Source organism: Ranitomeya imitator, chromosome 4 (assembly GCF_032444005.1).
Source record: "Ranitomeya imitator isolate aRanImi1 chromosome 4, aRanImi1.pri, whole genome shotgun sequence".
Taxonomy (NCBI): Eukaryota; Metazoa; Chordata; class Amphibia; order Anura; family Dendrobatidae; genus Ranitomeya; species Ranitomeya imitator.
Window position 1 is genome coordinate 632,160,529 of NC_091285.1, and position 11,654 is coordinate 632,172,182.

Sequence of the window (11,654 nt, forward strand, 5' to 3'; positions counted from 1 at the left end):
GGGTCATTGTTTGAACTATAGGGTGGCCATCTCAAGGGAAATTAAGTTTGGATAGCATGGGCAGTGATCGGGTCTTTGTTTGGACCTATGGGGCTAGTGTTGTGGGGGGCAAACCTGCTTATCAGCCTCAATAACTGGATTGAGCAAATCCCATGTGAGCCACTGCTACCATATAAAATGTGTACTGTGGATGAGGCTTTATCTGTTCTGAAAACTGGATTATCTCCCCCCTCCCCCTACCTTTATGTTAATGTGTCTGGACTGTTTCATCACGGCCTCTTTGTAAGAAAGTGGTGAATCGCTTGCATAAAAATATGCAATTGGGCCGTTTATCAGATAATCAGATGGTTGGCTCGGGCATTTGGCTGAACTTTTTGAGCTTTGGTGATTGTTATTTTTTATGAAGGTATTTATTAAAGTTGTGGTTTGATGAGCTTTTCATTAAATATGGTCGAACTGGCCCACCGGGGAGCAGGTAAATTCCTCGGTGGGCCCCTGTGAAGGAGTGCTAATAAGCAGTACTAATTTACTTGATTCAATATTTACAGAGAAAGAAATCAATTAATCATTAATTATGCAAACTATTTTGTTTAAGATTACATAGAAGGGAAAAAAAATTGTGTACTAGGGTCAGGTTATTTTTGACCCTAGTCAGCACTGCCTGTGGTCAATTTCCACCACTATAAAGCACTGTCCACTTGTTCTTTTTAGTTATTGTGAACAGAAGATTTGGGTGTGACATACTGTATAATCCCATGAACTCTCAATATCACTCATTTATGAAAAGATTTCTGGAGATCTATGAGCGCAGGTAGCCCCATTCAGGAATACTGCAGCCTGAAATGGTTGATACCTGGGAACAAGAGTGGGCACAAACAGAAGAAGACCCCTGTGCAGTCTAATGGCTCATCATAATGCACAATTCCACCTACTTTGGAGGAAGCTGTGACCCCCAAATCTCTTGGGCCCAAGTTACACCAATGATATATCCGCTCCTTCTTGGGAATGATATATTATATGAAATTTTACGTAATACAAAGTATAGGTCGATATGAGTTACAGCTTCCAAAACAACTTCAAAAGTCACATAATTTTGTCACAACTTGAAACTACACCAAAATCTTGTGGCTTTTGGTGTTTTTACACCAATTCCGGCCTTCCATGGCTGACGTATGGGCATGGCTTCCCGTCTAATTCTTCCAATTCACTCCACGTTAATGGCAAAAATTGTGCCAGAAAAATATGCCAGAGCCAGATTAGAATAATATTTCTGTCAGTGGCGCGTAACGAGGTGTGCCGAATTCATTAAGAGGCGCCCCTTACTCCAGAAGTCCCAATCATTAAGAATAAGGAGCGCCATGCCAGTCTTAATGAATCGGAGCCTACGTATAGATAGTCAGCAGGCAACATTGGCCACTTACTCAGAGTGTGTCCGGGACTTAATGACTTCACGCAGCTCTCCATGGGCAGATTAAATAATTGCTGGACCTTTGTACGGATTATCCTAGAAGAGAGAATGACGGGTAAACTGATAGCAAGGACACGGGCACAGATGGGGTAAAGGTTCAGTATGCCTCTAGATACCCAGATAGTAGTGGCTTCTTGGAGCAATTGCCTTCCCCGTGCCCATTATACCTTTGGCTTGTAATCTGCCCATACTTCACAACCCTCCTTGGCCTCTGCCAGCAAGTTTCCTTCTCAAAACTCCAGCAAGGCCGTGCTCCCCAAACAAAACCTTCACCATCACAGAGTCCTGTTCATACGTACATATGGGAGGCAGGAAAGGGTGGATGAGGGTATTGGCTGTTAAAAGGGGTTTGTGTAAGCGGGGGGGGGGGGATGGGAATTGAAGCTGACAAGTATAGATTGAAGGATGTAGAAAACACCCTTCGTTAACATTTTTTTTACTTAAATGCATTTTTTTAAACTACAAATCTTGTTTTGCAATTGGGGTTCATAAACAATTTAGCTCTGTTTGCATTGTTGACCACAGAAAGAGTTAACTAATAATCTGTCAGTAGGCTCCTCTTAGTTTATTTTCAGATTAGAAAGTTCATCTCAACATTCATGAGGTCATAAAACTACTGAAAGGCGCTCAAAGTCATAAACTCTCTCATCTCACAGATTCTCAGTTAACTCATTCTTCAGCCAGCAATCGACAATGCAATACAGAGGCTATAGAAGCAAAATATTTAATTAAAACCATTTGCAAAAAAAATATTTTTAGCCAAAAATAAATGAATTTAAATAAAAAAAAGAACCAGTCAAGGAGGATGTCTATATCCTTTTAAAGTGTACCTGTTATTTCATTCAACAGTCTTAAAAAAATGTGCATGTATTATTCAGGCTAATTTTTTTTTTCATGGCATTAGCCACATTCATACCTTTCACTTTGCCCCAATGAAATTGCACACCATCTGTCCATACACTAGATTTCTATGGGGACTGGCATCTGCCAGCACTATATGTACTGGTACTTGACGCTTCCTTCCAGCTACTAACAGTCATACATTGCACCTCTACCAGTAATAATTAATGACATATCTCTTTTGATACCTGTTGATGGAGCTGACACTGGGCACTGTGTCATTGTCGCATACACCTTCTGCCAAAAGCCGATCCCTGATCTCCCAGGCAAACATGGTCGGATTTTGCCTCTTGTAATCTCCAATCTTCTCCACCACTTTGGGGGTGGCAACTTTAGGTTTGGACCCACCGATGACTCCTGGTCTGATACTGCCAGTTTCATAGTACCTACTCCAATACAAAGTAAGATAGAATTACCCAAATCCATTGATCTTCTAAGCATGGTTTGTCACTAGGCGCCAGGGCTAATGTCCTACGGCCTAGAATGGGCACCATGAAAGAAGAAAAGCACATTTATAATATTGATATTCAATGAGACATATTGTATAATGATTGAATTCCGATACAGAACGGCTCGGATTGCGAATACTAGGCAGAGTGAACATCTATGCTTATGGTGTCGTAAGTGTTGTGACTTGCTGTCCTTGCTCCAACTGTTTTTTGGGAAACCTAAATTGCTTTCCTTAAGGGGCTCATAGATTGTGCGATTGACTTGCCCTAGGATACTACACTATAGATATCTGGCCCTTATGGCCTTAGAGTGCACTAGACTTATGAGCTCCCCATAGGTGACACACGTCACCAGTGTTGGACTGGGATGCCAAGGGCCCACCAGTATCATCAACTCCAGCGCCCCACTTTTAAGTGACATGCAAATTTAACTTTATTCTCTTTCAAAAATGTCTATATTACTAAACTGGGTTCATTATTACATAAGTAAGATGCCGTTTTTGTCTGTACATAGTGAATCAAGTGTATTGTGCCAAGTACTGCTCAGATAAAATGCTGGTGGCCCACCGGAGGATTCTCCTGTTCTCCTTTGGGCCAGTCCGAGCGTGCATATCATGGACTACCTTGAACTGTATACTGTTTAGACACTGGAACTAAACTATACAGAACTGGTGCCCCTGCCGAATTCTAGAGGTCAGGCAACCACTGATCCTATTTAGTAGGTAATTGACCTGTATGGTTTTGCTCTAGAAATTATGACCTGGTCTCTGTCTGGTGGGTCAGACTATATAAATACCCAATGTGCCAAATTTGCTGTGACTGTTCCGGCATGCTTGTGGTGTCCCTAGACGAAACGAGGAGGACTTTACACAAATTAAGCCCACAAATGGGCATTTCTGGGCGGGATTTGTGGCCATCCCAAGCCCAAAATCATCAAAAAGAGGGCAGATGTAGATCACCTCTGACTTGCCAAACAACAATAACTGAGACTACAATATGGATGCACCCAGTGGTGTAACTTGAAGCTCATGGCTCCCAATGCAAAAGCTCCAAATGGCCCCCCAATTATTGCAAGTCTTTAATAGCATTATAGGCCAAAGGGACTTTTTGGGCCTCCTAGGCTCCAAGGCCCTGTTACGATTGCAACTCCTGCACCTATTGTAGTTACGCCACAAACTAAGAAAAGATAGCATGCATTTTGCCCGCCAACATCGGTTGTAAAGTATTGTAGTTACGCCCCTGCGGGCACCATATCAAACAGATAATACCAATGTATATTGCCCAAATATTCCAAACCAAATAATACTGATGTACAGCGTCTACATAATACCAACAAACCAAATACCAAGAGAGAAAACCCAAATAATACTAATATATGGTGAACAAATAATACCAATTTACAGTGCCCAAGTATTGCAAACCAAATAATACCAGTAAAAAAATACCAACCATATAATACCAATATACAATACCCCTGTATACTAGAGAAGAAGTCTGGTCCTGACTCCTGATCATAAGGACCATCATGCACCATAAAATGCAGTTTGGAATTCCAGGACAATGTGTTTCTGCCTCTCAATGCCCAAGTTCGTGGTGTAATTTCTAACTATGTGATTGACTACGTCCACCTTTTGTCCAGTCCTTTACTCCCTATTGAACAGAAATGTGACCATAGTCTCACACAGATTAGCAATCCTAAAATCTATTCTGTATGACTCTAGCTCAATGTCCTACAGATGACAGAAATAGGAAATTACAGGGCATGAGGTATATCTGTAGGCGTCTTTATGTAATTTTATAATGACAAAAAAATAAGATAGACTGTTATAAATGTTGAGAAAGTGGTTTGAATATTGTCCTCTCACTAAGTCCTCCCTCAACTCCACGACAATGTATTACCGCGTCTATGTAGTTGTCTATGTACTGCGTCTATGTAATACCCATATAAACCACTTTAAACAGTATGTATGCCATTAATGGACTACTGCACCAGTCAGGGGTTTGCCACTTGTCAACAAGTAGGGCATCATTGATGGGTGAATCTCCCCAAATCCAAAAAAGTGTTATAGATGGAGTTGGATGAATATCATAAAATGATCTACCGTAGTTATTTCTTAAATATGATAACTAAAGTAGGACATATCTCATTGTAATGAAGGCTCCATTAGTGATGGAAGCAGTTAAGTGCCCTCTGCCCTGATGAATCCACTTGCTCTCACAACACATTAGTAGTCGCTGATGTCTACGCCATTTACATTCACCAGAGGCTCAACTCAATATAGCAATGTGAAGGTCATCTGCCGAGAGCCTCAAGAAAAAACGAAGACAAGCTCGCATAATGTTCATTAGATAATGGAAGATAAAGATGCCAGATTTCTAAAGATGTTGAGGGTATCAGAAAGTAGAACTTATTGGTGTAAGGTCATCAGGTAGAAGAAAAATTGAATTGATATTTTGGTGGAGAAATCTACTTTGTTGAGCTTCTTTAATCACCATTTGAAGTTTTCTGCTAAATACATTTTCGGTGCTCAAGGGCCGGACTGTGCACTGCGTCTTCTCCTCCATGTCTGTGATTCCTTGGACCCCTCCACCTGCCTCCGGTCTGTGAATAACCTGCCTCCTCTGTTTGACAATTCACCAGTGACCTGTCATTCAGGGACCGAAGCGGTCGGAGAACACAGACATGGAGGAGAAGACCCAGTGCATAGTCCGGCCCCTGTGCACCAACATCTAGTTAGCAGAAAACTGATTAAAGAAGAACTACAAAGCAGATTTCTCCACCAAAAGTAACAACGTAATCAGTATTCCAGCACCGTTACAGCCATGTCTTTACTATACATTGCAAAATCTTGCTGGAAGGTTCCCTTTAAGTGTCTTCTCAAAGATTGATCTTCTAGCATCTTACCTGCCCAGGATCTTGCTCACACAACCATGACTGACCCTCAGCTGCCGAGAGATGTCACATGGACGTACTCCTTGGTGCGCTAGGTCTACAATGCGCTGCCTCACTACTTCTGGAAGTGGGCGCCCATTTACAAAAGCCCCACCTAGCTGGTTTAGTCCACCGTGACCTGGATAGAAAGATAAAAACTGTGTTTTATTAGTCTAATCGTTGTGCTGAACCTAAGCCCCATTAGTTCTCATATGCTTTGCCAAGCAAATATCTAGTCAAGTAATAGGCAATATCATACAATTTTCCCTGTGACTGATAGTGAGGACACTCTATTTATTAGGGGTGACTTTCTGATCAAGAAGAGAAGGATCTGTCCTATAAATTGGCGGTCTACTCTCCCGATTCATATGGACGCATAATGGCTCTATACAACTTCCAAGTTATTAAGAATGGGTCAGAGCTGAACAGGTTAAGTGTAGGCCCCGTATGACAGGGATTGGAGCCTGAATAAAATGATAGGGGATAGGGGTTATTGGTTTGACAAGAAGGGCAAGGGATTAAAGGAGAGGCCATTTTAGGGGATCCTCAAGGTGAAGAGTCTCAACCACTCACCCTGGTAGAATTGATATTTCCATTCCAGCTTTATATCAAAAAGTTAAATATAAGGGACAATTGAAGGATATTGACATTTTGGGTCACAGTGGCTGAGGCGGTGGAGGGGTCTTTGGAGTTGGTGTGAAAATTGGTTGGGTGGGAAATCAGGTGGATGGTTCCCTTCAGGATGGATGATCTGGCACTTAGTGGGGTTCTTGACGGGGTTGGACACTGGGAGCCGGTGGTTGTCGTTATTTTAACAACCACTGGTGTGATGCCCTCGAGCGTGGTTTTCACGGATAAGAATAAAGATAATTCCATTTTTGAATAATTGGTTAACGTGTGCCAGATCTGGTAGCACCAAGCACCTCCCTCTTTTTCGGTAATTTGCAATGGTTATTGTTATTGTATCATTTGTTAAATAAATGGCCGATGTGGCCAATTTTATTCCAAATATGGTCTCTTGCGTATGTTAACGTCAATTGGGGTAATTGTCCAAGGAAATTTAGTAATAGGGGATGAAGTTTTTTGAATTGGGTGAATCGGCCATACCATGTCAAGATCTATGATATAGCGCCTACAGAAGTCGTAGGGTGCCAATGACTCCATTGTACCTAGCCACAGAGACACAACCACCTTCGCACAGACTCTGTACGTATACGTGGAACTTTCATCAGTCTGTCACCAGATTCCACAAGACTAACCGCGTACATTATTAAATAGATCTCTTTGAAGAGGCTGGTTTACTTTGTAAATTATTACCAAAATTATCATATAATCCATTTAGAAAGTTCCAACCTACGGTAATATTAAAATGGGGATTTTTGGGGGGAGTCCAACTCTTACTTGAGTTTTAAAATGCTTATATTAATATCAGGATTGTACAATTATTTTTACATGAAGTATCAATGTATTTAATGTAGTATGCAGTTTATATTGTGAAATCTGGTGAGAGATCCGCTTTAATGGTAACTCTAATAGAAATGATGACTATATACAACCTAGAATGTTAAATATCTGGCCTGATCTACAGTACTGTATTTCATACTGACGTCTTCATAAATGTTTCACTTAATATATAAAAGAGGAGCAGTGTTGGAAATCCCACCAGTAAATTTGCAGGGGTTACTACTACAGATCTTTCTTTGGAGGAACGGTGTAATAAGGCTCACTAAGTCGTAGTTGTAGTGATATGAATTGGATCCTCATTGCTTCTGGCATCACTGTTAAGGGTGACTATAAAAATAAATCAGATCCTTTGGCCATTTTTGGTCTAAATGTCCATTTTCACCAGGGATCTGTTTTTCTCATATGAGCATTTTTCTTTCTGATTTGGCAGGTTTTTTTTTAATGGTTTTTAAAATGTCTTTTTTTTTTTATTAACTATCATTTTTCTGTTGTGCTTTTTTCACTGTACTGAATAATGAAATAAAACAATAATAAAAATAATATAATACATTAAAATAATAATAAAAACAATAAAATAATAAGAATTTAAAAATGTGTCAAAACATTCCAAAAGTCTTTTGAGCTTTACCATTGACTTTTATGGGAAAGTACAGAGCCCCTTCCGAGTGGAATGTGACAGAAAAAAGGACATCACTTCTTTTAACCAATTGGCGTTTTTTTAAACTGAAGATGTTCATTAACCTCAACATATGAACAAGTTGTTTTTACGTAGGAATTAATTTTTATTCTTTTGAGTGGTTTCTAATATATTTTTCAGACGGTTTTCAAGGCGGAATCCACCTAAAAATGACATTGTGTGCATATACCCATTATAAGACCAAGTTATAACCTATCGGCAGGATCGGTGGGCACTGATTGATCGGTGGGGGTCTGACTGCTGGGACCTGCACCGATTGGCAGAATTAGAAATTTTTACCCCCTTTCAGCCACTTTTATCCCTGTTAGAATGGCGGGGCAGAGTGCATGCCTTACTGCCGCTCTCTTCATTCTCTATGGGGCTGCCAGAAGCCGAGCGCAGTGTTCAGCAGCCCGATAGGGTGTGAATGGAGTGGCGGTAGAGCATGGATAATACCGCTCCAATCTAATGTTCTGTCTATCAGTGCGGGTCCCAGTGTATAGGTGATAACTTTGTTTTCACTTGTCAACCCATTTAAAGGGGTTGTCCGGCCTTGGGGTACCAGTCTGCAGTCACTCTATGTTACTGCACCCTGAGGACACTGACAGTGTTAAGCAGACAATGTGGCCCACGACTGGACCAGCCTATCTTGCATTTGCCATAATTACCAGATGGCCAGTCCGGCCCTGTCGGGAATAGTGGGGACGTGATCTTAAGTATGCGATGTGCATACATGCGGTCACATGCCGACTAGACGTGCACGGCCTCGCTCAATGCAAGCACGTTTAGTCAGAATGTGACTGGAAGTATGTAAATTGTGTTCTTACCACTTCCGGTATCAGCACTGTAGAATCCTCACAGTGTGCACTGAAAGGATTCACAAGTCTGCAGTCACATAGAAATCCAAAAAGAGAAAAACCGCACCCTATGTCCATACAGCTTCCATTCGCATATTGGCGCAAGTCAATGCCAAGGGGTCCAGCCCGGCTGCAAGTCCATATCCCAGAATAGAAGAAAGACAGCGCCACAACGGTCAGTGATGAAGACCTTACGTGTTTAATCTGCCTCCTGCGGCGACGTTTCGGTACAATAACCTTGATAAAGGTTATTGTACCGAAACGTCGCCGCAGGAGGCAGATTAAACACGTAAGGTCTTCATCACTGACCGTTGTGGCGCTGTCTTTCTTCTATTCTGGGATGCAGTCACATAGAGTGACTGCAGAATGGTACCCCAAGGCCGGACAACCCCTTTAAGGGTTTGACAAGTGAAAATAAGTTATCGGCTGTTACCCGCACCGATAGGCAGAACAGGAAACTTTTATCCCTATGCATATTCGTCAGCCACTCAATCCCAGTGTCCAAGGCTGGACCACCCCTTTAAGGCAGGACAGCCCCTTTAAACATTGGAAGAGCTGATCTCTTTTCAACGTAAACATGAAGTTCACACCAAGCTTACTCCTTTCTCCTGAAAAGATTCACATGTACTCCCACCAAAATGAGTGTGCATGTGTACGGAGGGGATGAAAGAATAGCTGAGGTGTTAATAAATGTTCTGCCACCAGTTGGATAACTTTAGGCTTGGGATTGAGGCCCATCAAAATATGTTTACAGTAATTTTCATGACCAACCTGCCACTGAAAACAATGACAGCATTTGCTGTCATGTTATCAATTATCTCATTGCTTTTCAACACACTTTTTTTTCCAATATAAGGGCTGCACTCTTGTTGCTATGGACACTTTTCCATTCAATAGGTGCCCATAGCAACCAATCATATCAATGATTTCACATGCTATCCTGTAATGGTTGGTTGCTAGGGGCAACTGCTTTCATTTTTAGTTCTATTATGAAAGTCACCGTGGAGGGGGAAGGGGGCATATTTATGAAACTGAAAGAAAAACTGTCTGTCGCCCACAGCAACCAATCCTAGTGCAGCTTTCATTTTGTTTTATGCTCTTGAAAAATGCAAGCTGCACTGTGATTGGTTGCTCATAGCGTGGCTCATGGCTGTGGTCGGCCATGTGTGTGGCATAGACTATGGCATATGTGGCATGAATAGAATGAAGCGCTGACCTATATGCAGTGAGCTGATGGGTCCTGTGCAGCCTCTCTCTGTGATGAGCTCTGTGGACAAACGTATTGTTTAGAGACAGCAAAATCCAGTTAAATAAAGTTATTAAGACAAAATGGATGATGGGAATCCTTGTTATAGGCCGTTATTATCATACATGTACACAACAGTTACAGGATCGTGTCTTCAGCGCCTCGTACCTCAGTGAGGCTCCTACTAAACTGATACGTACACTTCCAATCTTAAAATATAAGAATAACTTACCATTTTTGTTATTAATATGATATGTTCCCTTTAATAATCATTTTACAAAACGTATTTCATAGCAATCGACAGTGCAGTAATCAACCCTGAGTATAAAACAGCTGAATTCACACTTCTGCAGGCTTCAGAGCTGAAATCTCCCAATAAACCTTTAGGATCTGTTCACACAGAATTTTTTTGCTGGTTCGGCCAGCAGCTATGTTAGCCGACTCACTCGGCCGAGCACTCCTGTGTTTTCTATGAAAAATCCACTGCCAGACATGAATGGCGGTGGCTTATCACAGAAGATCAAAAGGACTTACAGTCTGAAATCGGACATGCACGATCTCAAACTCCCCCGACAAACAATTGTCCTGGGGCCCACAATCATATTAGATTGTCGTCCAATCCTGCTGATATGGGCGGGTTTGGCCAACTTTAGTGTAACCTGTATGGGGGGCCTGAAAGGAATTGTCCAGTCTTCGGGTACACGTCTGCAGTCACTCAATGTGACTGCAGACTTGAGAATCCTCACAGCGCATAGTGCGCGCACTGTCAAGATTTTTCGATGACGACATCAGGAGCTCACGGACGCGTAACAGCAAGTATGCGATTTGCAGACAAGAGGTCATGGGCCAACAAAACGTGTGCTGCCTTGCTCAATGCAAGTGTATTGAGCAAGGTGAGATATGTCTAGTCGGAAAGTGGCCATGAGTATGCAGATCACATACATGCGTTTATATGGCCGGAGATCCTGACAGCACACATTGTGAAGATTTACAAGTCTACAGTCATATAGAGAGACTGCAGACTTGATCCTCAAGGCTGGGCAACCCCTTTAAATTATCACTGTCACAATTTTGTTTACAATTGTGCTCCAGCACCCTACACAAAAATCAACAAAAAAAGGTATATATATATATATATATATATATATATATATACATACATTTTTTTTTGCACAATTCAGGGCTACCGTGTGACATTTTAAAGCTTATTAACAGGATAGTGTGACTTTTTGAAAAAGCCAAAAATAAGCATCTTTGATTTTTCAACAAATCATCAAATATTGTTCACCCATTTTGATGAATCGGGGTATATGTCAACGCAAAGTTACATTTTGCGCTATGTATAGCTTACCTGTAAAAATAAAACTGACAGCATTAACAGCATTATAGGAGAATATTAACAAGCTTACTTTTGACGGCAGTTAGCAAAATTGTGAATGCAGCTCTGGGCTATTATTTTCATTAATAATAATAATAATAAAATAAAATTATAAGATGACAACTGGTGATTTACAGTGAGGTATAAAACAGCTAAAAGGGCAATACAAGTACAGCATCTAAAGTAAACATGGTGCCATCGTGAAGAGATACCCTTCCATATAATCTTTTCATTAATTAAGATGCATAGTAACAAAGTGTTAATTAAGTATTATAAAGCAGTAG

The 11,654-nt window shown here is 41.2% G+C and overlaps 1 protein-coding gene across 1 annotated transcript in view; it reads right to left on the reverse strand.

The window, feature by feature from the left end:
* The window catches only part of PAX8 (paired box 8), a 34,114-nt gene extending 24,107 nt beyond the window's left edge, over positions 1-10,007 (reverse strand). Inside the window, exons 1-4 of the mRNA XM_069766763.1 lie at positions 9,963-10,007; positions 5,723-5,888; positions 2,557-2,757; positions 1,422-1,504 (exon numbers count right to left, since the gene is read on the reverse strand). Coding sequence (XP_069622864.1) covers positions 1,422-1,504; positions 2,557-2,642 — 169 coding nt within the window. The 5' untranslated portion in view covers positions 2,643-2,757; positions 5,723-5,888; positions 9,963-10,007. The remainder of the gene's footprint in view (positions 1-1,421; positions 1,505-2,556; positions 2,758-5,722; positions 5,889-9,962) is intronic.
* Between the last annotated feature and the right edge of the window lie 1,647 nt (positions 10,008-11,654).